Source organism: Euprymna scolopes, chromosome 20, assembly GCF_053919585.1.
Source record: "Euprymna scolopes isolate OS-2025 chromosome 20, ASM5391958v1, whole genome shotgun sequence".
Classification (NCBI taxonomy): domain Eukaryota; kingdom Metazoa; phylum Mollusca; class Cephalopoda; order Sepiida; family Sepiolidae; genus Euprymna; species Euprymna scolopes.
The window spans coordinates 37,642,660-37,669,815 of record NC_136501.1 but is presented as its reverse complement, the minus strand read 5'-3'; the positions used below and the strand labels follow the sequence as shown (position 1 = coordinate 37,669,815).

At 26.9% G+C, this 27,156-nt stretch overlaps 1 protein-coding gene across 1 annotated transcript in view; it reads right to left on the bottom strand.

Annotated features, from left to right (window-relative positions):
* Positions 1–27,156, bottom strand: part of LOC145241391 (voltage-dependent calcium channel type A subunit alpha-1-like) — a 1,447,749-nt gene that overhangs the window by 156,437 nt on the left and 1,264,156 nt on the right. The window contains exons 29-35 of the mRNA XM_080104315.1: positions 25,158–25,264; positions 24,877–24,973; positions 21,089–21,249; positions 18,025–18,168; positions 15,095–15,296; positions 13,451–13,615; positions 2,351–2,485 (exon numbers count right to left, since the gene is read on the bottom strand). Coding sequence (XP_079960441.1) covers positions 2,351–2,485; positions 13,451–13,615; positions 15,095–15,296; positions 18,025–18,168; positions 21,089–21,249; positions 24,877–24,973; positions 25,158–25,264 — 1,011 coding nt within the window. The remainder of the gene's footprint in view (positions 1–2,350; positions 2,486–13,450; positions 13,616–15,094; positions 15,297–18,024; positions 18,169–21,088; positions 21,250–24,876; positions 24,974–25,157; positions 25,265–27,156) is intronic.

Genomic DNA, 27,156 nt, shown 5'->3' with positions numbered 1-27,156 from the left:
TGTTTAATGTAGTTTCTAATTCAACTGGTTTTTGTCAAATTATATAGAAGTCTGGTATAAATATATTACTGAGGTTATACGTATATGTTTTCATGTCTGTTTGTAAGAGTGTAACAGACATATTTGTGATATCTTCTTAGATAGAAATATTAAATAATAATTGAATAAAGTATTTCTTTTTTTTTTGTTTTACTTTGTCATGATTTTAGGTACCATGCCATGAGAGATTCATCATATGAGTTTAACATATTTTCGGGTATCATGTTTTGTTTACTTCTGTTTTTATCATATAACTGAAAGTAAACAAAGCATGATACCTAGAAACATGTTAAAGCCACATGATAAATCGCCCATGGTATGAAAGCTAAGGTTATGACTTATTAAAAAACATCTTTTATTCAATATATATATATATATATATATATATATATATATATATATATATATATATATATATATATATATATATATATCTGTACATATGTATATCTGCATGGATAAAACAGCAGATCTTCACTGAAGATTATGAATAAATTGGGATAGGATAGAAATAATCGACACAATAAAAATTTTATGAAATGCCAATACAGCCTGACTGAAGTTTTATTACATCCAAACTTCTTCAGAAAGTTAAAAAAAATCACTTTAGTTAGGGAAAACAAATTTTACATCTTGCAAAAATGTACTTGGAAGAAATGACTTATGGCGTCACTTCAGAGTGTATTAACTTAGAGGAAGTAAGTGGATGTTTGTTATACATAATTTAAAAGTCACAACACCTAAAATATCAAACCTCATTCAGTTCATACTGATGCTTATTCACATTCTGATTAATGCATACATGTATGTATACATATGTTATTAGAAGCACATTAACTAAAATTAAAGTCCAGGAGTAAACTGAATGACATTTGATAATATCTTTGATGGTCAGATTTTTTTTATGATAAATATTAAGCATTCATCATTGCCCTCATGTCTTACCTCATCAAATAACACTTATGATGTTGTAAATTGATTCGCTTTCACTAGTCAAATGTAGGTTTTCATCTTTGTTGTCAGATAAAGTATCTGAATAATAATTTATCTCCTTTTTTAATATAAAACTCTTCAAAGATGTCATGTGGGATTTAAGAAAGAGCTTTATTTTTGTTTTTAACTATGTAAGACATAGGTGTTTGGATGCACAAATACAAAACTAATAAAATCCATGTGTGAACACCACATAGATCCTCTTAAATTATAACTTAAACCTTAGTAATGATATATTACAACATTAACTTGTTATACACATCTAATGTTTCTTTACAAGATGTAAATTTGTTTCCCAAAACTTTCTTATTCGGAATGAAATTCATCAATGCTTTACTTTTGGTTGTTTTAGTTGAATCCATCCAGTTTTCATATGAGTGTGTATGTATATGTGCATATATATGCCTGTAATATGTGTGTGTGTGTGTGTGTGTGTGTGTGTGTGTGTGTGTGCCCATCAGAGGCAATCCTAATATAGAATTTAATTTGCCATTATTTGGTTTCAGCAAAACAAACTAAATTGAATCATTGTTTCAATTATAACCATAACCAAACATTTTAACACAGGAAATTAAAGATGTTTTTATATCCAAATGTTGCTATTAAAAAAGCTGTATAATATAAAAATAAAACCTATAAATGAATTGTTTTAAATAGTATTTATTTATGAGAATGAATTTATCATTAATTTGATTGCTGTTGCTTCTCTTAAATCTTTTTTAAAACATTTATAAAATAAAGCCTAAATATTAAGCAAAATGAAGATTCCACCAATAATATTTTAAAAGTAGCTATTTAAAAACATGTTTTTATTAAATGAATAGATAACTTTAAAATAATATTTATGCAACTTAACTAAAGTGCATTTTTTGTATGAAAAATACAATATTGTAAATAAATATATAAATGCTAATTAGAACCATTGAATTAACTAGTGTCATTTATTTAAACAATAACTATTCAGTCGTATGATATATCTTTCTTTAGTTTTCTGTTTATAATCTTTGGTGAAATGAATCATCTGAACAAATAATAATTTAATCGTTTTGCTGAACGCAGCTTTAGGCAAGTGAAATTCGATAGCATATATCTGACCCATGTACACATATATGGACAAAGCGGCAGATATGTGCACAAGGTCTCTAAGATTATGAATGCAGGAACAAATAATGATAAGTGCAAGGTAAATCACACTAAAACTTATCTTGAACTGTGCAACAAAAGGAACAGAACTCTCGGGAGAAGGATATCATTTGGCAAGTACTAACATAGAGGACACTCAACAAAATGCAGCAACCAACATAATACACTTTTGAACCTTGAGTCCAAATCCAAGTAACTTCAGGATACACTCAATGGTGAAAAGAACAGTGAAGGCAATATTTATGTTTTTTTGTACTTTCAGGAAGATTTTGGTCTGTGGGTTTGGTTCAGGTAAAGGGCTGACATAGCACTGAAAAGGAACAAAATACCAAAACAATATTACTATATGTATAACATATCCATACTAAAATACTTGCCTGATAATGATTGCTCAGTATTCCTGTGTGACTGGTCTCAATATACTTATACGAAAGACATGCTCAGATTGTCAACAAATTCTCAACCTAGTTACTCCACCAGGAGCTCACTTTTCTATACAAGTGACCATTTCATTTTACAATGCTAGATGATTAAAAAGAGAAAAAAAACTCGAATTTACTTGTATCATCTAACCCTACACTGATGGAGTTAGCCAGATTGAATATCTGATGACTGAAGATAGTCTAGCATTCATAACCAAGACTAACATCCGAGATAGTAAAGAATTATACAGTAGCCTACCAACCTAGAACAAGCAAAAAAACCTATTTCCTCAATCATTTTCTAAAAAAATAAAGTTACGGCAGAAGCAACAAAACTAAAGCCAATAGTAACCAAAATAAAAAAAAAAAATAGGAAAAGAAAAGAAAACCCATTAATAAAAAATATAAATAAAAGTTATTATATAAAGCTGAGATGTTGTATCAATGTTAAAACATAGATATCGACTTTATGTAATTATAAAAAATGATCTGTAACAAATCAGTTTTAAAAATTCTGATTTGATTTGTTTGATAATGAAAAATATTTTCTTTTATATTTACTTTAGTGACTTTCCAAATTGCGTTTGATAGAAAAAATATTCAACATCAAAGCTTTTTGAAAAGAAATTCAAAGTGCTTGAAATTCTCTAAAAAAAAACAATAGCTGCAGCCTTTTAGATTGTAAAAAGACGTTTAACAACAACTGATTGATAGTTTTCACTTTGTGAGTTGTGGTTTAACATCGAGTCTAATACAAAATGGCTGAAGATTTTCAGAAGAATCTTATCTTTATCCATTTTAGATTTTCAATCATAAATCATTATTATTATTTTTTTTACATATGGCGCAAAGGATTCATTTAATAAAGAAATGTATACATATATAAAATATAATAAAGAATAAATAATGCAAGCATGGTATTAGATAAAAATTAACTTTTAGAATGACTTGATGGTCTTATATTTATATCTATTAAAACGTATCACTATTAATTACATTTTATTAGTATAAATTAAAATGAATACAAGTGTTATCTAAATTTTGTAGCAAACACAATTTTCTATAAGTATGTATATCATTAAAACAATATTGGCATTAAATAAATGTTTTTAGCAATTAGGAAATAAAGTTTACATGAAAAAATAACTGAATTAAAAAATTTAAAGCAATTAAAAAAATGAAATAAGTTCTCTTTACCAAGCAGTTCCCGAATTTTAATACATACAAAAAAAAAAAAAAAACAACAACAACAACAACAACATATGTTATTAATGCAAAACTGTCAAATATATGAGAAAGAAAGGGTATTTTGTTCTTCTGATAAATCTTCCACCATTTGTACCACAACTCCAAAAGCGAACATCAGCAGCAATTCTTTTAATGTTGACGGAATTGTTCAATTCTAAGACAACATCAAAAATTCCAACTAAACATGTTGTATAAGTTTACAACCTGTTACAACCTGATGAAGGCAACAGCTCCAGTCGAAGTAAGCAAAAAGTAATCCGTTTCCCTAATTCCTGGCTTACCCTTATGCCAAATCCCATTAACTTCAGGATACACTCTATTGTGAACAACACTGAGAATGCTAAATTAAGGTTCTGAAGAAGCATTTTGTATTCTTTCGGTGAGCCATAATACTGATGAAGAAAGTGAAAAGTATATAAAACTTATTTTCTTTCTATACAAATACCAGCAATAAAACAATGATGTAATATACAAAGCACAAATGTCAAGAAAGTTCAAGCAATGAGATTTTGAAATCAAAACTTTGATTTTATCTTTCTTATTTAGTTTTCAAAACCATTCTCAATCTTATCAAATGGGACACAAAACAAGATTTTAGATTTTGTTTTGAAAAATGTATAACTATTTAAGAATGAAATGCTTGACCATTCTTTGTAAAAAGGTTTATTACTACTTAACACAGCATATAGGGTAAAACAAATAATTACACATATTCACTTGACTGTTGAAACTGTAACTAAAACTTTACATCTCTTTTCTCATTAAACAATAAAAAAAATGAAAGAAAAAAATGTAAAACACAATATAAATAAATTTTAATGACATATTTATAAAAATGTTTATAGTAATAATCTATATTTTACTGTAAAATATTCCAGATTTCATTTCAGATTATTTTTTTTAATTACAAAGAGAATGTTTAATTTTACTGCTATAAATTTTCTTTTGTTATTGCAAAAAATAAGTTATTAAATATTTCCAAACTGTAATGATTTATAAATAATTACTCTTACATATTTTAAAGTAGATGGAAACTAATATGGATTCCAGTTATTTGGATCTTGAAGAATAATTTACAATCTTACTAATTTTCAAGTTATATCCATGTATATTTCTTTTTAAACAAAATCAATTGCAAACAATAATAATTAATAACAAACTTTACTCAGTTTTATAACTAGAAGACATGCCTCTGCCAACGCCATTGTCACTAAAATCTGAATTCAAATCAGTTTTGAAGGTGTCATAATATATGTTTCATTGGAAACAGATTTTACTATATTAAATATAATTACAAGAAAAAAAATGTAAAAGGAAATTTTTGGATTGGTGTGAAAATTTAATAAACTGTTCATGAACTTGCTTTAAATAAGTTGTCATTTAAATTAAATGACAGAATTTTGGATATATGATGTTGGCAAGTAGGCGGGATTTACGTAACATTCAACTTTGTTGGCACAGGTAAGGAGATATGAGCAGTGATACAAATAAGGTTTCATGTTTTATAATATTTAGTAATTTTGTGATTGTTTCCATGTACTTCTGTTTTTGTAAAAGTCAAATTGTTGATAGCACAGTTTCAAGTTCAAGTAAATGTCAACACAGATACATTTATTAGTTAGGCATCAATAATGAGCAATCAAGTATTAAAACAAGCAGCTTTTGTGGCTATGTAATGAAAGTAATTAAATTCAACAGCATGATATACATGATAAACAGAGCAATTAGGAACATTATATATATATATATATATATATATATATATATATATATATATAAGAATTCATAACGATATTTAAAACAGTGGCACATCCTATTTCTTACACACACATATATATATATATATATATATATATATATATATATATATATATATATATATATACACAGTATGCGAGTGTCAGCTTTTAAAACTGACTCAAAGTTTTCATATGAATACCATAAGTGCACAGAGTCATTATAGGATCGTGTTTTAAATTGTCTGCCGATCGCTGAAGGATAAAAAAGATCATGGCCAAATAAAAAACAATTTATTCAGTTATTATAACGCGCTGTCTGTGAAATAACTGAGCACTGTATGTACTAATCCAACACTTTGAGCCGTTTTTAAAGTCGATTCTCACAGCTATCAATATATATATATATATATATATATATATATATATATATATATATATATAAATTAATTGAACAAAGTTAGCCGAGTATAAAAAAAATAAGCATATTGTTTCATTTGCTAGCATAAATATTAATTAAATTTATTAATCAAATCAAGGGCCTGTGAGAGGGACTTTATGAAGAAGTACAAAGTTTCTTTTGATGTCTTCTCCAGCTTCTCCATGAGTCATTCCATGTTTTTCATCCAGTGTCTGCATACTTCACAGAGAATGTTATATAAATATATCCTTGTCTTCAGTATATGAAATAACTTTTCTGAAATTACACAGGTAATCCTAGCTCTTTTGGCCTTTGGTCTACTATTGTACAATGTACATCCTTCATTAGCCTCTCATAAGCCCTACTTTTATATTATTTTGGTCAATGTAGATATTAATGATATAAAAGATCCATGGTAACACAGTTAATATTAATATATATATATATATATATATATATATATATCATCACATAAATCTAAAAAAAAGAAGCAATCAAACAAATAAAGAAGTATTTTTATTTAGATACTTGCATAATATTTGTATGGTAATGAATTGAATTTATGACATATCTTATTTTAATCTGTATGCTTATCAGTTATATAAGAGACCAATGGTACAACAATTTTTTCAGCATTGTTTAACCATAAAGAAGTAGACTACCATAAGGTTATCTTATATCGACCTAGAGAGTCAAACGGTTACTTAACCCTAAGTATACTTCCATGATTCTCAGTTACAAATTAAAGTAACTAAACTTTAAAATATCTTCGAGAATAAAAAATGATAAATAAAAAAATATTTAAATAGCTTAGATGTTGGAGCTATACACATTTAATGAGTCTCAATAACATCTATTTACATATTGCATCAGATGAAACAATTGTTGCATAAAACAATTAAATTTGACTGGCAATCAGAATAAGTTCTATTTAACTCAATTTAAAAATGAGAATGAATTCCAATGAGTATTATTAAAAGAAATTTTTATTGATCTAACATTGATAAGTTGTATTATTTGAACTACTATTTTCATTTTAGTTGTCACATTTTCAACAGTTCCACCAACCTCTGACCTTCTTCTGACGCTTCTAGTGAAACCTGGAAACCTTTTAATCGAATACACTAATCTGTACAGAATTTTGAACAAATCCCTTTATTTAATCTAAGGGGTAGATTGTCCTCATTCTGTCAGCCGTTACCAGGTAAAAGTGTTAATTTATGTTATTCTTGCCAGTAGCAAGCAACTTTCTGAAAACTGTCACTTAGAATTGATAATTAACTACTGCACATGGAGCCATGGCATAAGGATTAATAACATTAGTAAACAATCAGTTTTAAGTGATAGTGGTCTGTAAGTTTAAGGATTAGTTCTTAATGGCTGATGAAATGTGAACAATCTACTACCTTAAATTAAATAAACGGTTCAATTCAAAATTCCTTGGATTAATTCCCATGTTTGATATAAAGACTCCCAAGTTCAACTAGGTTTCCAAGTTTGCGTCCAAAGTAGGCTCGAGGTCACATCAGGTGAAATGCTGTGAATAAAATAACCAAGGCAAGAATAGTAGTCCCAATAATATAAAAAATACAAATTATCAATCTTCATCTAAAGAATTCTGAAACATTATCAAACATTGAGTTTATTTAATTTTTAATATTTAGCAGAAGTTTTATCTAGAAAAAAATAAGCTGGAATTTTCTGAAAGAAAAATATTTTATAATAAATATAGAAATAATAAAATCTTATATAAAATATTTACTTACTTTCACTTTTAATATTTTAATTTTTATTTAATGTAAAAAAGCAAAGTAAAAAAAAAATTAACTTGAGTTATTATTTGATTATTAATTCATATTACTATCAAGCCTTAATACTACTATGAAAAAAAAAGCATTAGTAGAAACACATAACAAATTATTATTACATATTATGACATACAATTACCTAAATGAGTATTATCCAAAGTTTTACTTAATCTTAAATTCATATTTAGATTCTTATCCAAAGTGGACATATAAGTTATCTCCCCTTAATAATTTCCAAATTAAAATGCTAATAATTTCCCTTTATAAATGGCAAAAAAGAAACATTGATGTGACTATTTTTACATTTATCTATATAGATACTATAATTTTATTATTTCAATAATAATAATTTATTTATTTCTTTACATGTTATAAGCAAAAGATTATAATATCAATAATCTTTTCATTAGAAATTAATAAGAAATTAAATAAAGTAGCATAGCAATCTCTAAAGAAATTGTCAGTATGTTTAAAAGAATAAAAAAACAGGATTTATATTTTTTCAATGTATTTGAATAGTTATAGACAATATTTTGCTATTCAAGTTTTTTTTTCATCAGAAAATAACTATTACTTTTTTAATGAACATTTATTCATAATATTATGATAATATTATTTATTTTTAATCATTAAAATTAATTAAAATATATTATTTATTAATATACCGCATATTATCATTAATGCATTGCAATAAAATTACATAAATTTAACAGTCTGGTTAATATTGAAAAGAAAGATTATATTTAGGAAGTCAGTGGGAGTCACTTAACTGCTGAACTTGTTCATGAAACTGAATTGTTAAGCAACTCAATAGTAAAGACGGTTCTTGTATATAATATCCAGTAGAGAAAAAATAAGTGCTGCTATATTGGAATTTAAAAATGGTATTATAAATAGTACATATGTATTAACTTGTTAAGATTTTGCTTAATTTTGATTATTGCTTATGTTGATAAAAAAAATAATAATAATTTTGATTGATATTTGTTATTGTTGAGAAAAAATGCTAACATCTTTAGATTTGCTTGGGATATGTTGAGTATAGTTAACAATGTAACCAAAATCATACACGAAACTGTAATAGTTAAAAAAAAAACTGCAGAAAACCACGGAACAAATTTTATTATGTTTTAGTTCTGGTTTCTAAAATCAGCATAAAGTTTTTGAAATTTGAAAGGTGTACCTGAAGAAGGTCATCAACTGAAACATTTAGCTATCTTCAGCAACACATTTAGAATGTGTTTTCCATGGTTTGATAATGAGGCTGCAACAGACAACCACTGATTCCAGTGTTGCATGAGTCTGGCGTTGCACTCTTTTATCTCTACAGTTGATGAGAATGATAGGTCCTATTCTGCTTGCTTTACACCATTGGAGATTATGAAAATATGTCATAAGAAGGTTTACAAGTGTTATAACTTGCTAAAGAGTGACAAAGGATTATGCAAGGCATGAGTATTTCTTGAAGTACATATGTACATGATCCATCTTAGTAGTAACTTGAATTAAGAAAATAAGGATTGGACTTGCTTTTTTTCCACATGTGTAGAATCCCAGATCATGTGACCATTGGTAAATTTAACCACATGATCACTGATATAAATGGCATGACACTAGTTCTATCCTGTCTTTTTGTGCGAAATGATTAGGGAGAAACATCTGTTTCAACATTTCCCTCTCTTTTTTAAATTTTTATTTTAGAGTCATTCTTGTTACCATCAGTTCTATTGATGTACCTTTAAGACAATTACTTCCACATATCCATAACAATCATGTTTAGTGCGTATTTACACAAATCAGTAAGTTTGCTTTTTAATATCTTCATATAATAGGAAGTTTTGACACATGTTACATATTTTTATTTCAGTTGTAAGTATAAATTAATCCACTTATATTTTTTAAGTATGAGTTCTGTTTTGTTTATAATTAAGAACAATTCAGAGATCGCTAAATTATTCTATAAGTACACACTTTAAACTTGTTATCTCACAAATAGAAAATGGCTACATTGTGAAAAGAATAATTCTACAAAAACAAAAAAGAAAAAAAACATCGAATTTTAAATTAATTCTCTTCAAATTAGATGTATTTCTTGACAAAAGATTTTAAGTATTAAAAACACATTAAATTACTCAAGAACCAAAAGAAAAAAAACATTTGAAATTCATGACAGGCGTTTATATAATACATGAACATAAAAATAGAGATAGAGATAAATAGCTTTACATATAATAAAAATTATTTGCGAGAAACTACATAAATAAAGTAATTATAATTTTACTGTGAAATCTGAACTTTTAATTATCTAATAATCATTAATACTGACTTATATTTGAATAAAAAATTTTTAATATGAATTGCTTACAATTAAATGAGTTATAAAACTGTTAATAAAAATGCATAGCATAACACTTTAAATACAAACAAAAAATGGCATAATATATACAGGTTATAAAAATTAAACTCTCATTAGTTTCTTATAATCATATAGTCATAAACAACATTATAATATCTTACATCATTTGACAATTTTTTATATTACTACATATTACTTCTATAATCTGATATTAATGAACCAAAGATCAATTAATAAATTTTAAAGACGACAAACATGGGATTACACTTTTGTATAATATAACACCTGCAAAAAAGACATTAACAAACAGACAAAGTATAAAAGCATGTTTTAAAAATCATATATATTTATTTTTATTTACTGTTCAGTTAAACTTAATAAAATAAAGAAAAAGAAATATAAAACAAATTCTTTAATGCAGATATGATTGAATTAATTATTGTTATAGAAAAGTTAAATGATATGAAAAGGCTTTTAATAAACGAAAATGGAATTAGTTATTTATTTTGTTTTATCTTTTTAAGATTCAAAAATAAATAAATAATATTTACATCATAAATCTACAACATCTATTCAATTAAACTAAATTTGCTAGTTCCGAATAAAACAATCCTTCTTGTTTAATAAAAGCCTTCTAAAATGCATTTAAAACCATACATTTTTCAAATATGTAAATAAGAAACATTCTACGCTTTGAAGAAATCATTTTAAAGTAATCAAAACACATTTATGAAGAAAAAACAATTATTAGGAATAACAATATGTAAATATGAAAAATCCTTTTTGATAATTGTAATATTAAGTTTCATTTCTAATAAAATTAACATAATAAAAATATGCAACATTAGATTTTTTTTATTAAAACAGTAACATAGTTGTAAATAATTTAACTTAGAAGGTTGTCAGGAAAATATTACTCCTTTACTTATAAATAATAAGGAGCTAATTTTATACAAAAACAAAAAATCAAATTTATAATTACACTTAGAGTCAATCGTTTTCCAATGTAGGTATTGTTAGAATCATTGATGTAGGAGGTCACATTTTGCTCAATTGAAAGTTCGATTTTATACTTTGTTGAACCAAAATGTTCAGAACACCTCTATTTGCATATAAAAAATATTCAATAACTCTTTTCTAAATATTTATAACTACTCAAATTTTGAACAGAGTTAATAAACTAGTGATATATAGTTGCTCATTCGGTTTTAATAAATAATAATTCTTGAATTCAACAAGATACATCTGAAGAAAGTTGGAGGTTGCATCAACTAAAATGTGAAAACAACACTCAAGATGAGAACAATAATCTGAATAATCCAACTAATATGAATTATTAATCCTCATCTAAAAAGTTAAGAAAAATAATACAGTTAAGTCAGAATTTATATTTTATAACAGCTATATAAATGTCTCAAATAATCAGAATATAAAAATGTTTGATTTATATTTTCCGAGAAAATAATTTTTGTACAGTTTTAAACATTACTTTATTATCACTTTGAAAAGAGATTATCAGATTGCATCATGAACATGGCTAGTCCATTGGGGCTATTTCAAATATTATGAAAAAATCTCAAAATATTTTCATACTATTATATACAACTTTGAAATCTAAAAAATCAACAGGTAGGTCAAGGCGATCATCAAAATAGATGATTGTGATATATGGAAAGTTGCTATTTTCAGATTGTTTGAAGACTAAAGTTGCTGTTTTGTGAGAATTCAATGTATTTATGAAGTTTCTCCAAATAAACTGTAGCACATAGGTTCATTGAGGAAAATTTACTCTGAACCTGTTCTGAAGTATCTGATTAGTGCAAAGAACAAGAAAACTTGTCTCGAATTTACAACTTAACACAAAACATACTTAGAATTTAAATGGTAGAAAGTTAATTTTGATGACAAATCTAACTTTAATCCATATGGAGATATATTTGTTGATGAGAAAGTGAAATATTGTCAGAAATATGAAAAAAGTGTTAAACTTGGTGAAAGAGGTGTTCTACTTTGGGAAATAATAATCACTCTTATATGGGAAATTAAATGCTACAATTTATAAAGAATTATTCAAAAACCATGCTCTGCTTCATCTGAGAAATTTTACTGACAAACCCAGTGATTCCCAAACAGTTTTACATAATGGCACACTATTGAGTTCTTTAAATTTTTGAGGCATACCTCACATAAAAAAATAAATATTTGAATATTTAACAATGCTTACCAAAGTTTATTCTTATGGAAATTAAAAAATATCTAAAATGTTAAACAAACAATTTATTATTTATTTCCTGTTTTGATATTTAATTATCAATATCACATAATGAATCATGTGTGAGTTGGTATTTATTAATACAAACAACTCCGATATAACGATATCAAAGCTGTTTTTCACTTATAACAATTTGTAACTTCCACCTATAACCCCTTCATGGCACACCAGTAATCATTTTGAATCCCATTAATGTGCCGTGACACAGTAATTGGGAACCACTGAACTAACCTGACATTTTTATGCAAGATAAAGCTCCATACTATAAAGCCATTAAAATTTTCCTTAATGTAAAATCTATCTTCATCATTGAATGGTCTGTTCAAAACCTAGACTTTTTCTATATAAAATGTTGTGGAAAAGATCTGATGCCAGAAATCCAGGTAAAAATGCAAAAAATTGTGCAGCTTATTGTGGATACGAATAGTTATGTGATACAAAACCGAGTGCTGTTGTAACTGGGTCATTAGTTACCCTAATCAAATGAACATTTAAATATCAATGGTCTCTTACATGTATCAACTTTGTGCAAATTTCAAACATTTAGATAAAACGTTATTGAACATTTAGTGATAAAATATAGAAGCGTTCTGAATATTTTTGATGCTATTATATATATATATTTTTTTTTTCATGAACTTTTTGGAAAAACTTCTTTGACAGCCACTAATATGAAAATATTTTATCTCAAAATACCTCACATGGTCCATATTAAGCAAGGTGTAAAATATCAGATAATGGATAACCAAATTAAAAGAGTTAATGACTATTTAATATAGGACAAATCATAATTAAGTTAAAGGCATTGCTGATTCTTTTTTGCAAAATTGATAATATAAAATTAAGAAATGATATTTAAAAAAAATTATATTTTTATGTTTTATTTTTATGTATAATTGGTTTTGCAGTTAGTATACGATTTTTCTGACCACCTTCTTTCAACTATGCTACCGTATTTAAATCTGACTTAAAATATTATAAGAGTAAGTAAAATAAATAGGAGTATAATTACCTTCATCATGAGTACTAATGTATTTAAAGCAATGAGAACCATGACGACGTATTCAAACTTTGGCGACACCACTACTTGCCATATTTTATATTTTATCGAACTTTTATTTTTGGGCATATATCGACAGGATGGCTTTGCTTCGATCGAAAATTCAATGCATTGTTTCTACAAATAAATCAAACTTTTATTATAACAGGTTATTATGGAATATTTTACTGTTTTCATTTATATCTTATCAATTTGTTAAGGCATTTGCAAACATTGGATACCAATTTTAATTGATTAACAAACACAGTGTGTGTGTGTGAGAGAGAGAGAGAGAGAGAGAGAGAGAGAGAGAGAGAGAGAGAGAGAGAGAGAGAGAGAAATCGCTTCCTGGAACCATACCATTCCTGACAAAATAAGACTTGGTGCTGTTAAGTCAATTCTAAATTTAAATTTAAATTAAAAGGATTAATAAAAGAAAAGAAATTAAGAAGGAGAATACTTGATGAAATACTTTTATATTGGTGCTATCTTAATAGTATTTATGTTTGCACAGAAAAAAAAAATGTTCTTAAGCACTAATAAGGAAGATTCTCCAAAAGCCACAAGAAATAATATGTATAACTAATATCTGGAAAAAATTATCTAAGTAGACTATAAATAAGATAAAGGAAAATGTGGAAAAGATTAAATCTATAATAAATAAACACAATAAAAATAATGAACAATAGTAACAGTAATAATAGTATTAATGCTACCAATGTTAATAATATTACCATCTTATGTAATTGTAGAATAAAAAAATAATTACTCAATAATGAATAAATGTTTAACAGCTAATGTTATATAGGAAGTAATAATGGTATCAACGTGAAAATAATGTATATATAAAAGTCATGGAAAATAATTTTAGGTGTAGATATAATCATCACCTGATGACATTCAGGGTAAAAGATATAGAAATAGTACTATATTGTGTCAATATATATGGGAATAAACAAATAAAAATATTAGTTTTCATATCAATTGGAAAATCTTTAAATGAGCCCCATCCCTGAAATATAAATAGTAGAAATTCCAAATTATATTTAGAGGCTAAATATCAAATCATAAACTTCAAAAACCAGATTAAAAATTAAAAAACAAGAAAGGAACTCTGTATGAATGAATACAGCATTACTCCCCTTTTTTTTAAAGAGGGTGTATTGTTGTTAAGATAAATAACACTGGTGTATTGCCTAAGTAACATGTATATTAATAACATTATTATATATTTATGAAAACTAAATAGAGTGAAGAATTTATAATTTTTTGTGAGACCCTGACAGTAGAGTATTCAAAGTCTTTCTCTTACAAAATTAAAAATCTATCAGACTAAATATGTAAATCGATAAAATCAATTGAAATTAAGTTTTCTTTTAAAATAACATAGTTAAAATATCTTTACTGAATACAGATTCAATTAAAATATTTTTACTGAAAACAGATTCAATTAAAAACTTTATAGGAATAAGCTATCCATGACAAAGAAATGACAGAGACTGACTTTACTTTATATATTGGATATATCTATACAATATAAGTATTTTTTTTATTTTCAACTATGGAAAATAAATTCAGCATTGTCATCTCAAAAATATGTACAAGAAAATACTTTACCTGATTTTTATCCAGATCTTGATCAACTAACTCGTTTTCTCCTTGTTCTTGAAATGTGATGATGATTAAGGCCACAAAGATGTTAACAAAGAAAAATGGAAAGACAATGAAGAACACAACATAGTATATTGCCATTTCCATGCGGTAACCTGGTTTTGGTCCCATGTCATCACTAGTGGAATCCATGGAATTTTTCAAAACTCTGAAAATTAAAAAGAATAGTCATTAGTGTTAGTATATTATTATTAGAAAAAGATATCAAATTTATTTTTATTTTATATTATCACAGTTTACTGAATTCGATCCTAACTTTAAGGCAAGTATAATAGGTTATTACTTCTTCTACAAAAGGATTTACTTTCTTCATCATCCCATTTTGGAGGAAGGAAAGAGGTTTATAGTATTTCGTTTATGCTACCTTCAGTTATGAGAGAATGCCAGCAAGATTATACAGGCACTTTTTCTTTCAGATCTTGAGTGTTCCTTTTTGGGGAGCTGTTCTCCACATTAAAAGCTGACCTTATGTGTAACTTTGCTCTCATGTGAAAGCAAATGTATGAATGTGAGCCATCTATATGCTCGAAACTTAAAAAAGTTTTGTAAATATAAAAACAATACACTCTAAAAATAAATATTTAATATCCCTACTTTTTCCCTTAAAATAAATCTTTATGTTAAAAATCAACAATGCAATAAACAACAAAACAACTCAGGTTTATTATTTGTTTACAATCAACCAAACGAAACTGGTGTAGGACAGAATTTGTTCCTTTTATTTTTACTTATTTTTGGGGTCGTTGAAATCTAATTGATTCCACTAATTATAAATCAACCAAACTGTTTTCTCTTGGTTCTTGAAATGTGATGATGATAAAGCCCACAAAGATGTTGACAAAGAAAAATGGAAACAAGCAGACAAGAAATATAAGAAAACTTTGGATTTTCTAAGAACTGAAATGATAATAATTAAACTGAGTGTTCATTCAATATTTCATTTTATAAAATTAAAATTTTACAAGACATATTCTAAATGTGTGGCTCACTGCTGATGGCATACTTAGAGCCATTGAACAAAGTTGTTGATTACCCTGACACACTCTTTCATTCTTATACCACAAATCTGTTGAGTGATAGTTACTTTGAGTTCTACATTTGCTTGTGGATTATTCTTGTACACATAGTCTTTCAAATATAGAAATCTAGTGGGTTTAATCCAGTGAATGCAATGACCATTCTGGAACACTGCATCTGTTGAACAGTTGATCTACTAAGTAACAATCCAGCTACTCCATAGTGATATTAATTGTGTATGGACCAAATGCCTTGCCGAATTTAAGCACCACAATGTAATACTCTTTATTGACCATCACTGCCTCCTCAATGTCATTCTCAAACTAAAACAGTTTGATTATCTTTTGAGATGACGACACACAATGCATTTCACAGAGTGCATATCTGATGGACTTCATTTGACACCTGAGATCTCCAGAATACAGTTTTTGCTGTTAATGTGGCCTAATAGAAAGAAACAGGCTTAATTTGACTAATATCAATGATAATATTATGACCATGAATGATTTTGAAACATTATTCTATTTTCTATCAACTCAAAAAGTACAACATTAATATTGGCAGATCGTGGTATGTCATCATATATATATATATATATATATATATATATATATATATATATATATATATATATATATATTTTAGATATATTAGATATATTTTCATGTCATTGCTCTGTTTACCACATTGAGCTCTCATACCCGGATTTCCTCTGGAATTATTCCATTATAACACTATATATATATATATATATATATATATATATATATATATATATATATATATATATATATATATATATATATATATATGTATTACCAGCTAAAACATGATATATTCAAAACATATTCACATCAAGTTTCAGAAATAAATATTCTAACATAATCTCTATATGTATGCACATTTTCAGATTTCAATTTTATTCATTATCAAATTATATTTTTGCAAAATTTCCAATAAATAAAGAATTTTCAATATCAACATATTACAATTTTATTACAGCTACAATATAAATTGATTTGATTTGATATTATAAACAAATTAATACTCCAAAATACTTCTAAATCATTCAATTACTTCTTATGATATACTTTTAAATCGTGATAAAATTTTAATATGCTGATGAGAATTTTTCATTTATTAAATATGTTACAAAGCGTTCAAAGGAGAATTTCAACATTTTGTTCACCAAACAACAGGGAAGTGGGTCACACTTACACTGAAACACTGTAGTATCATGCAGTATTTTTTCTGCTTGTCGATTATAATAATTTTGTCAAATGTAAACTTCTCTTACAATTGACTCTGAACATACTCTTAGCAAGAATGTATGTGACAGAGAGAAGCTAGGTATGATGTTTGACCTCAGAAAACATATTTTCTCTAAATAATCAATTTTTTATAGTTTTTGGTCATACTTCATTAGTTTAAATTTAGTATTTTCTTTTTGTGAGCAACAAATATAAGATTAAAATATAAGTTGCTATACAAAGTAAAAGTCTAAAAAAAATTTTGTTGTTTGTTCTTTATCATTGTTACATTTTACTTTTTGTTATTTTATTTTGTTGTTATTTTATTTTTTGTTGTTTGTTCTTTATCATTGTTACATTTTTCATTAGTATGGATTTTAGCAATTATGTTTCATAAACTGTAAATATGCCTTTTTACTGATATAAGAGTTACCTTAAAATTGATAAAAGTTCAAAATAAATTTCGACTAGAAAGAGTGAAAATATTTTCCCTTGGTAAGTATTTTTACATTATATAATTTCATTAACTAAAAATGTTTGGAAAATGTTTTAAACTTATGTCCAGCAATGAAAGAAAGTATTTTGTATGTATTATTGAGCTGAACTTACGTTGGCCAACCTTCTCCCGTGGTGACAGTAAATAATGTTAACATAGCAAACATGACGTTGTCATAATGGAAGTCTTGCCGTAGCCATTCTCTGTTTTTAACTCGTGGTTTATCTGACTTATCTTCATAATCAAAATATTGACCCCTGAAAAGATAAGAGAAATAAAACAAATTAGATCGTCTGTATATACTGGACTGAACTGGCAAATATCATCAAAATAATATGCATTATAATTAATTAATTTAAAAATTTCAATTTATGTGATTGAAATAGGAAAAGGACGCATCAATAGTTTGAAAAGACTCCTTTTATTTGGGGGTAAATTCGCATTTCAATCACATAAATTATACCGAGCAACAATTTTTTACTTTTGAATGTTGTCTACATTTTTACAACTAATTTAGAGTATTTTTGCACTTCTGAATCAGGAAGTGGCATCCATTTTTCTCTATCATGTCAGGTTTTTGTGCTAAGTTGATTTGAAAAAAAATCAGATCTTGTGACAAAATCAGTTACACTTTTGTGGCATTATCAGCTGATTTTAGTCAACATATATCATCCTCAATATGTTTTTAAGAGAAAAATATGTTTTGCCAATAACATATATTGATTACCTGATAGAAACATTGATTACTGGAAATACATGTAAATTGCATGTTGTTTCACCATTGTTCAAACTTTAGGGCTTGAACTTCTGTTTCTTTGAAATCCTGGAATGCTTGACAGCAGAGATCTCTCTCTTCAGATTCCAACAGTAGTCAGCCATCATAACTGTATCCCAGTGACCCTGATACGTGATCTCTATCTTTTTCAGGTCCAGATTGAATCTCTTCCCCCTGTTCATTGCTTATTGAAGCCAGATTCTCAGGAAACCGGTCCATATGTAAAAATAGGTAATGCGTCTTGATGCTCATGTTGCAGCCCAGATTTCTGAAAGCAGTCAGCATGTTGTCGGTAAGTTCTGCATAGTTTCTGACCTTATTGTTGCCAAGACAATTCTTCACTACCAGAAAAAATGGTTTTCACATTTCCAGTTTCATTTCCTTTATTGATGCCAGCTTTCAGCTTCTCCAGGGTCAATTCTAGAAAAGCCTGGCATAATTAAGTAAAGTAGTCACTATCCTTATCCAGAACTACTTGTTTAAGTCAAACCTGATGTGCAGTAGTGGGAAGAGTATTCTGTTTCTATCTACCAGAGAGTCATTGATGACATTCCTCCCGCACAGGCCAGTCATTCTTTGTGTATGCTGAGCTCCAATTTTTTGGAAGATTTTAAGGTTTTATGACTTCAAATTGATCACTTTCTGACATAGTCACCCCAAAATATCAAACCTAAATAGTTCTTGTCATTAAAATAATCATTTCCAATCAAAACAATTATTCGACATGACATTTTACACCCACCAATTTCTTCTAAAATGCTCCATACATGTGTACATTTGAACGAAAACATTAAAAAACGGCATGTGGCCATAGCTCAAAAGCTTGGCCTGATTGAGTAAGACCAATGTGATTTTTGTATTCCTAAATCAGTTGAAAAAACACAGATAAAAAATTTGTTCTTGACTAGTGATTTAGAGTGAAATATGTTTTGGCATTACTCATAAATAACATATATTTTTTAGCTTAAAGCATATTTTAATAAAAATACAAAACAACTTAGCGTTTTTTAATGTTTTTTCGATATGTCAAAGTTCATCATACACATGAAACACCAAAATAAAAATTATGTTGAAAAAATATAGTCACAATCTAAACAAGTTGAGAAAGAGACTAACTAAGGAAGAATGATAACTCAAGTTTATAAACATATTGTCTTCAAAATGAAAGGAAGTTATTCTTCTTTTACTATCTTATTTTCTGTTAAGATGACAACTATATTTTTTCACATAATTTTAATGTAGCATTTCACATAGACAATGAAACTTGTCATTGTTTTTAATGTTAGCGAAATGAATAACTGCAAAGCTTTTTCCATCTATCCTGACTATATTAACATTAAAACGGTTTATACCTATTTAATTCTGGGTAATGCATTTTCATTCATCATAATAAAGTCCTCACAGACATTACCTCCTCATTTTAGAGAAAGACACTATATATACCTTCTCCTTTATTATGTAGGGGAGGGGATAGTGTATTATCTATTCTGTTGTCATGATATCATGCTTCCAGGCATTACCATCTACTTTTTTGTGGGGTGATGTTCGTTCATCATGATATCATATAAGTCCATCCTTTGGGGTCAGTGTCCGTAGTTCGTTCATGATGAAATCATTCTTGGAATCTAATGAAATATATGCTCCTCTGGTCACATATCTTTGCTAGTATATATATATATATATATATATATATGGAAAAAATATGCTTATTCAATTATATTTCACCTTTTATTTATATCCTTTAATTTATGAAGCTCGATGTTATTAGAGTATATACAAATAAATGACAATAAGTCTATATTCCAAATTTCAAAATGTTGTCCATCTTACCGTTTATTTCTTTTAGTATGTTAAAATGTTCAATCAATTCTTGAATGATTCTGTGCTACGAAACAAGTGCTGTCTACAATTGAACATTTTAACATGCTGAAAGAAATAAACGGTAAGATGGAAAACATCTTTAAATTTGAAATGTAAACTTTCTGTTTTATATATATATATATATATATATATATATATATATATATATATATATATATATATATATATATATATATTATACAACTGCTTGATAAAAATAAGAACATAATATTTGTTTATATTTGTGTTACAGAAAATCAGATCAGATACTTTTGATCCTTTGTAACACACATATACATACATATATATACACATATATATATATATATATAAAATGAGTAATAAAATATATTCAAGTTAAACATTTCTGTGCAGTATCTATGTATTATCCGATCACCAGAAGTGAAGTATCATATGTTTTAATATAAAACAAGATGGCTGATATTAAAGTTATTTATTGTGTTTTTCTAGGAAAAACAAAATATATATTTCAATTATTTCCAAATTAATAATTCATAAAAGAGAAACTGAAATAAACTTACTGACACTCCTCTCGATTAGATTTGGACATGTCTGTACAGTAAAAAAATTTTCCTTTGAAAAGCTGTACAGCTATAACAGCAAATATGAATTGAAATAATAAATACACAATGAGAATATTGGACACATTTTTTAACGAATTCACGACACAATCGAACACAGCCTGAAAAAGAAAAAGAAAAATTTGTTAGGAAATTAAATACCAAAATATTCATTAAGTACAATAAATTATAAGCAAATATTAATCATCAAATTTATTTCATGTTAATAATGATTGTTTAAAAAATTAATGGATGCATATAAATTTCAGACAATATTAATAAATATTACAAATTATGGATATTTTTAAATTTAGATAAAATGCTTTGTATTTCTGTTTAGATTGATTTGAAAATAAACAAACATATCTATCTAAAATCTGTATATAAAATTTAATACTATAATACAAAATAACTAGTGGCATTTCTAACAGAGTCCTAGTAAGGTATTTGGGATCAGCAATGATATGTGCATGGGGGGGGGGAGACAAATTTCAATTTAAGTATGAAAAGAATTTTAAATATTCATTAATATTATCTCTCTCATTCTCTCTCTCTCTCTCTCTCTCTCTCTCTCTCTCTCTCTCTCTCTCTCAATAAGTTTTTAATATAGCTAGAGTTGAGATTTATATAACTAACTTAGAAATTGATATAATTAAGTTAACTAGAACAACATTAATTGTATATAATAATAAACTATAGGCTATGAAGAATAGAGAAAATATTTTTAAATATTACTATGGGATCTCAAAATTCAGCATATATTACTGATTTGGTAGGGCTTTATATACTGAGGGAACGGCATAAAGGTAATCCTGAATTAGTAGGAGAGTGATATAGGGATAATGCCTGTTTTTTTTGTTAATTCCAATCAGAAGAGCTTAGATATAGAGAAAAAGGACTGCAGAAATTTTTTAGAAAAAGAAATCTTAAAATATCTATAAATATCAATCATAGTGTAGTCAATTTTCAAGATGTTACATTAGATTTGGTTAATAATAGACATGCTCTTATAAACTGAAACATAATTTATTGTACATAGATAATAATTCTAACCATTCACCTTCTGTTAAAAATATGTAGTTTCAGATATCTCTAAAGAATTAATAAATTACTTAAGAATGAACAGCTGTTTAAGGAAAATATGTCATACCATAATGAGACTCTAACTAGACCAGGTTATAGAAATAAAATTAGTTTTAACAAATCTGATAATAAACAAGTTAAAATAACTGATTTAATCAATATGGCTGCATATATAAGGCTCTGGGAAAATATGGGAAATAATAACAGGAGTACAGCAATATAACTGAAATTAAAGTACCTAATGATGAAAACCTATATAAAGTCATTAGGCCACCTAATGTAAATAAAAGAAAAATGGTTTAAACCCACCATATTGAATATTCAAAAAAGTTTTTATAGTATCATTTATAGTATCTAGAGATAGTAAATTGGGTAAGCTCTTTAATACAACTTCTACTAAACTCTTTCTCCACTTCCAAACATCTAGCTGCATCTATAATAGGATATAATAACATTAAAATATAAAGTGCATGCCGTATACAGGATAAGCATGGATCTGTTAATACCAATAATGTATCTGAAAATAACTGTAATGATAGAAATAAGAATAATTGCCTATTAACTACAAATGTAGTATACAAACGCAGTGAATTACTGCAAATAATACTAAGATTTACATCGGATCTACTAGTACTATGTTTAAGGAGAGATACAGAAAACACTTGTGCCTTTTCAAAATTGAACCAAATGATGGATCTGATAAATCTGGTACTTCTTTAGCTAAATATGTTAGGGAATTAACTAAAAATGAAATTCATTATGAATTAAAATAGTCAATATTAGGTACAGTTAAATATATACATAACAAGAAAAAAAAAATGTAATTTATGCACTTTGGAATCCTTTGATATAGTAACATTTAATAAGAATTTGCTTAATAAAAAGCCAGAAATTATACAAAATTGAGGTATATGCTAGTCTGTTTTAAACCTATATAAATAGTAGTTTGACAATTTTAAGCTAAACTTCTTATATACATTGTAAGCTGTAGAGTGAGAAATATATCTTATTAATAATTAAGTATTTTTAGAAACGTTTCACTGAAATTAATCTGATTAGGGTAAACTAAGGCTTTATGGCTTTCTGGGTCTATACAATTTGGAATATATTATTCCCCCCTGACACTCAATATAATTATATCTTAGGCATATACCACATTGAATAATTATACCTTAGGCATATACCACATTGAATAATTATACCTTAGGCATTTACCACAGTGAATACTTAAAAAATATTAATGCAAACAAACTTTAAATTAACTAGAAGATTGGAATTCTAATGTTCAGTTTGTATAGGTTTCTTAGATCTTGAGCTAAATATAAAAGAAAAAAATATTGTTTAATATTCATACCTATATTTGTATTTACTTATTATTTGTCACTGCAGTTTTATTGGTTTTATGTCTTTAATATTGTTATGGTTGGGAAATTTTAATGTACTTTAGAATATCTTGGGGTTTAAAAGTTTTTTGAAATTTTAGAAATATTTTAAGATTTGATTATTAGGAAAAAATAAAAATAAAAAATAGAAAAAATTATATATATATATATATATATATATATATATATATTGTCATCCACATACAGTACTGTTTCGCTGTTTCACAGCTCATTAATGCGGTTAGACAGGCAACTGCCTGAAGCCAGGATCGAAACCTGACCACCCAAATGACAGTCAAGGCTTCTCACCATTGCACTATATAGCTGCTGCTGTGTGGGTTATGAATTAACAATGTTTTGACATCGTCCAATATATATATATATATATATGTGTGTGTGTGTGAATAGATAGATTAATAAATGAAATAAAATAAATAAATAATCATTAAAAATAAACTTAAATATTAAGAGTAAACAATGATATGTTTGATATAGCAATTGTGTTGGTAAAAATAAAAAAACAAATATGGTAGCTAGCGTCATTCTTTCACTTAAAAAAAATGGTGCTGTCATTGAAAAACAAATTATAAAATGGCGTTCAATTCAGATTCTGTAGAAGGAGCTTAATTTTTTAATGAAATATTGCATGTGTGTGAAGAATACTCTTTATAAAATAACACTTTAGAATGACCAAAAATAAAGATTCAATTTTCGTTTTATATTAAAAAAATAAATAATATATAAATAAAAATGTATAATCAATTTTCATCAGTATTTTAATCATTTATGTAACATGAAAAGACGTCATAGTATAAAATGAGTCACCGCTTATCTAGGCCAAAAGCCACACAAGGTTAAGGATTAATGAGGTTATCTTGTTAAACAGTAGTGATCGATTGTGTTTTACTTAAATTATTTTTGCAGTAAAATACAGAAAAAAAATTGCTTCTTTTAAGAGAAATAGCTTTTATTTAAAGGGTTGTATTGAAGTTTAAAGCTTTAGTATAACCTAATTGTTATGGTATTATGCTTTAATCATGAATTCATTAATCGAAAAACAAATGATAGAACTATGTTTGATTTAAATTCTGACAAAGGGACCTAATTTTTATTGAAATAAAATGTAGAAAATCTACTGATTTTACATTAAAAGGAGTGTTATAATATAAATCTAGGCCAAAAAACACAAATGATTAAGGGTTAATGAGGTTACTTTGCTCATTTGTGATCTATTTGCATTTTATTTTCTAATCAAATGTATGTTATGAACATAAAAGATCTCACCTTAAGTTTTGGTATTCTATTAATAGTTTTTAAGGGACGAAGCACTCGTAAAACACGCAAAGATTTAATTGTATTGAGATTTCTTCCCGCACTGTCACTGTAAAAGAAAGAAAAATTTTAAAATTAATGGTTTGTTCATTGATTTAAATATTTATATAAATTAAAAAAAAATATCTATAAAAATAATTAATGAATAATAAAGTAGGGCTCAAAATTCATTTCAATATTTTCTACTGTAGATGATTATTTTATAAATGTAGTCAAAACTTTTCCATGCTTACCTGAACGCAAAGGCCACCAAAGCACAGATGACTACTGTTGCATCCAGAATATTCCATGCATCCCGGCAGTAAGATCCCGGGTGAAGAATTATCCCAAGATCAACAATCTGGGAAAGAAAAAAAAATGATATAAAAATATAATAAATAATTAAACTAAAAAATGAATATTAAATAACAATGAGACAAATGTTTAAGAATTTTCGAGATGATAATTGATACTTTAGATTATTTGGATTATTTAGATAACTATTCTCATCTTGGTTGTTAAATTCACAACGTTTCAACCAATGTAATTCTGACCTTCTTCATGTGCATCTTTTTGAACTTGGGAATCTTTTAGTCAACAGAAATTCTCAACTTTGAAAAGATGCACCTGAAGAAGGTCGGAGGTTACACCAGCTGAAACATTGGGAACATAATAACTAAGATAAGAATAATGAAAAAAATGAGACAAATATTTAAATTGTCTTTTTTTTTTTTTTTTTTCTTATTAGTTTGTTCAAGCTGGGGATGAAGCATCCTACCGGCTGCCAAATATTCACTTGCTAACTCAAATATTCTAAACGAGAGATCTTTTTAAGATTCTGATCATCCTTTGAAGTGCAATTATCTGAATTTCTATTGCACTTGGTTCACCGGGTATATTTAACAGGTAATTTTTTAAATTCTTTTTCATGAGTCCAGTTGCTCCTATGATAACTGGAATGGTAGAGATCTTAAGATTCCAGTTTCTTTTCATGACTTTGGTATTTCATTATTTTTTCCTTTGCTGTTTAGCAACATTGGGGAGACTAACGCTTACTGAGGCTGCTTCTTTCTACTTCTTGTCCCATATCACTGTGTCAGGTTTAAGGCCTCCATTTTCTAGAGACATAGCTGTAGGAATTGGCTAGTCATAGTGGATTGTGTATGACTTATTTCCGACTGTTCTTTCTTGTATATGTTCCCAGGATTTGCTGCTGCATTCGATATTCAACTTTTTACAGATTATCCAGTGGAGATATTTACACATTCCTTTATTTATACACACAAAAGTTTCTATGAAAGTGAATAAAAAATTGTCTATTCTGCAATTTGCAAAATGATCATTTTATTTGGCTACCTTTCACTTCACATACAGTTGTTTTATTAACTGACAAAATTGTTAATAGCATAAATAAAATAACTAAAGTTGCTCAAAATAAAACTGTTCTTGAAACAGTTTAAAATAAATGAAAATGATGACTGATGATGAAGAAGAAACTATTGGCAATGGTAATAACATTACAAAACATTTTAAAGTTGGATCATCTATTTTTTGTAAGTTAAAACTTAAAACGTTTTTTAAAACATTTTATTTCTTTTTAATTACAAACATGAGCATGCATAACATATAGCATCATAAAATAACTATCTTTTATTTTTGTAATACTTAATATTCTATTCTAAAAAAAAGTTAAAACATTTTAAATGGGATGAATTATTTAAATACTTGTTGATGATTATATAATTTATATAATGTAAAAAAATGATTAGTACAAAACACTTCATCTAAGCAAGCTCATCCCTTTATATCTTCCTTTGGTAATGTCTAAATACAGTGGCCCAGAAAGAAAATAAACGCTGAGTTCTTAGAATGCAATCAACAAGTCTTGTAAATGATGTTGAGGACAATGATTTTATGTAGACTGAAGAAATAACAATATTCCAACTTATGATGCTGGCTGATAATTTCAAAATGATTCAATGAATTGCCAATCGTCGGTTAATAGAAAATTCTTGAAGGATGTGAAATCTGCAATTTACCATGCACATTGAACTGTTATTCACAGTCAATTGATAGTTGGAGATGGAAATGTTCAAAATATGGATTCTGTTGTTTAATACGAAAAAAGTTTTTTTTGCGATAAGCAAACTTTCCTTACGAACAATTATCTTTATAATTTATACATGGAGTAAGGGTTTCTTTTAGTTTCAGTTTTTACATGAAACTCGAACTCAGCAACTATTTTCTTTTTAG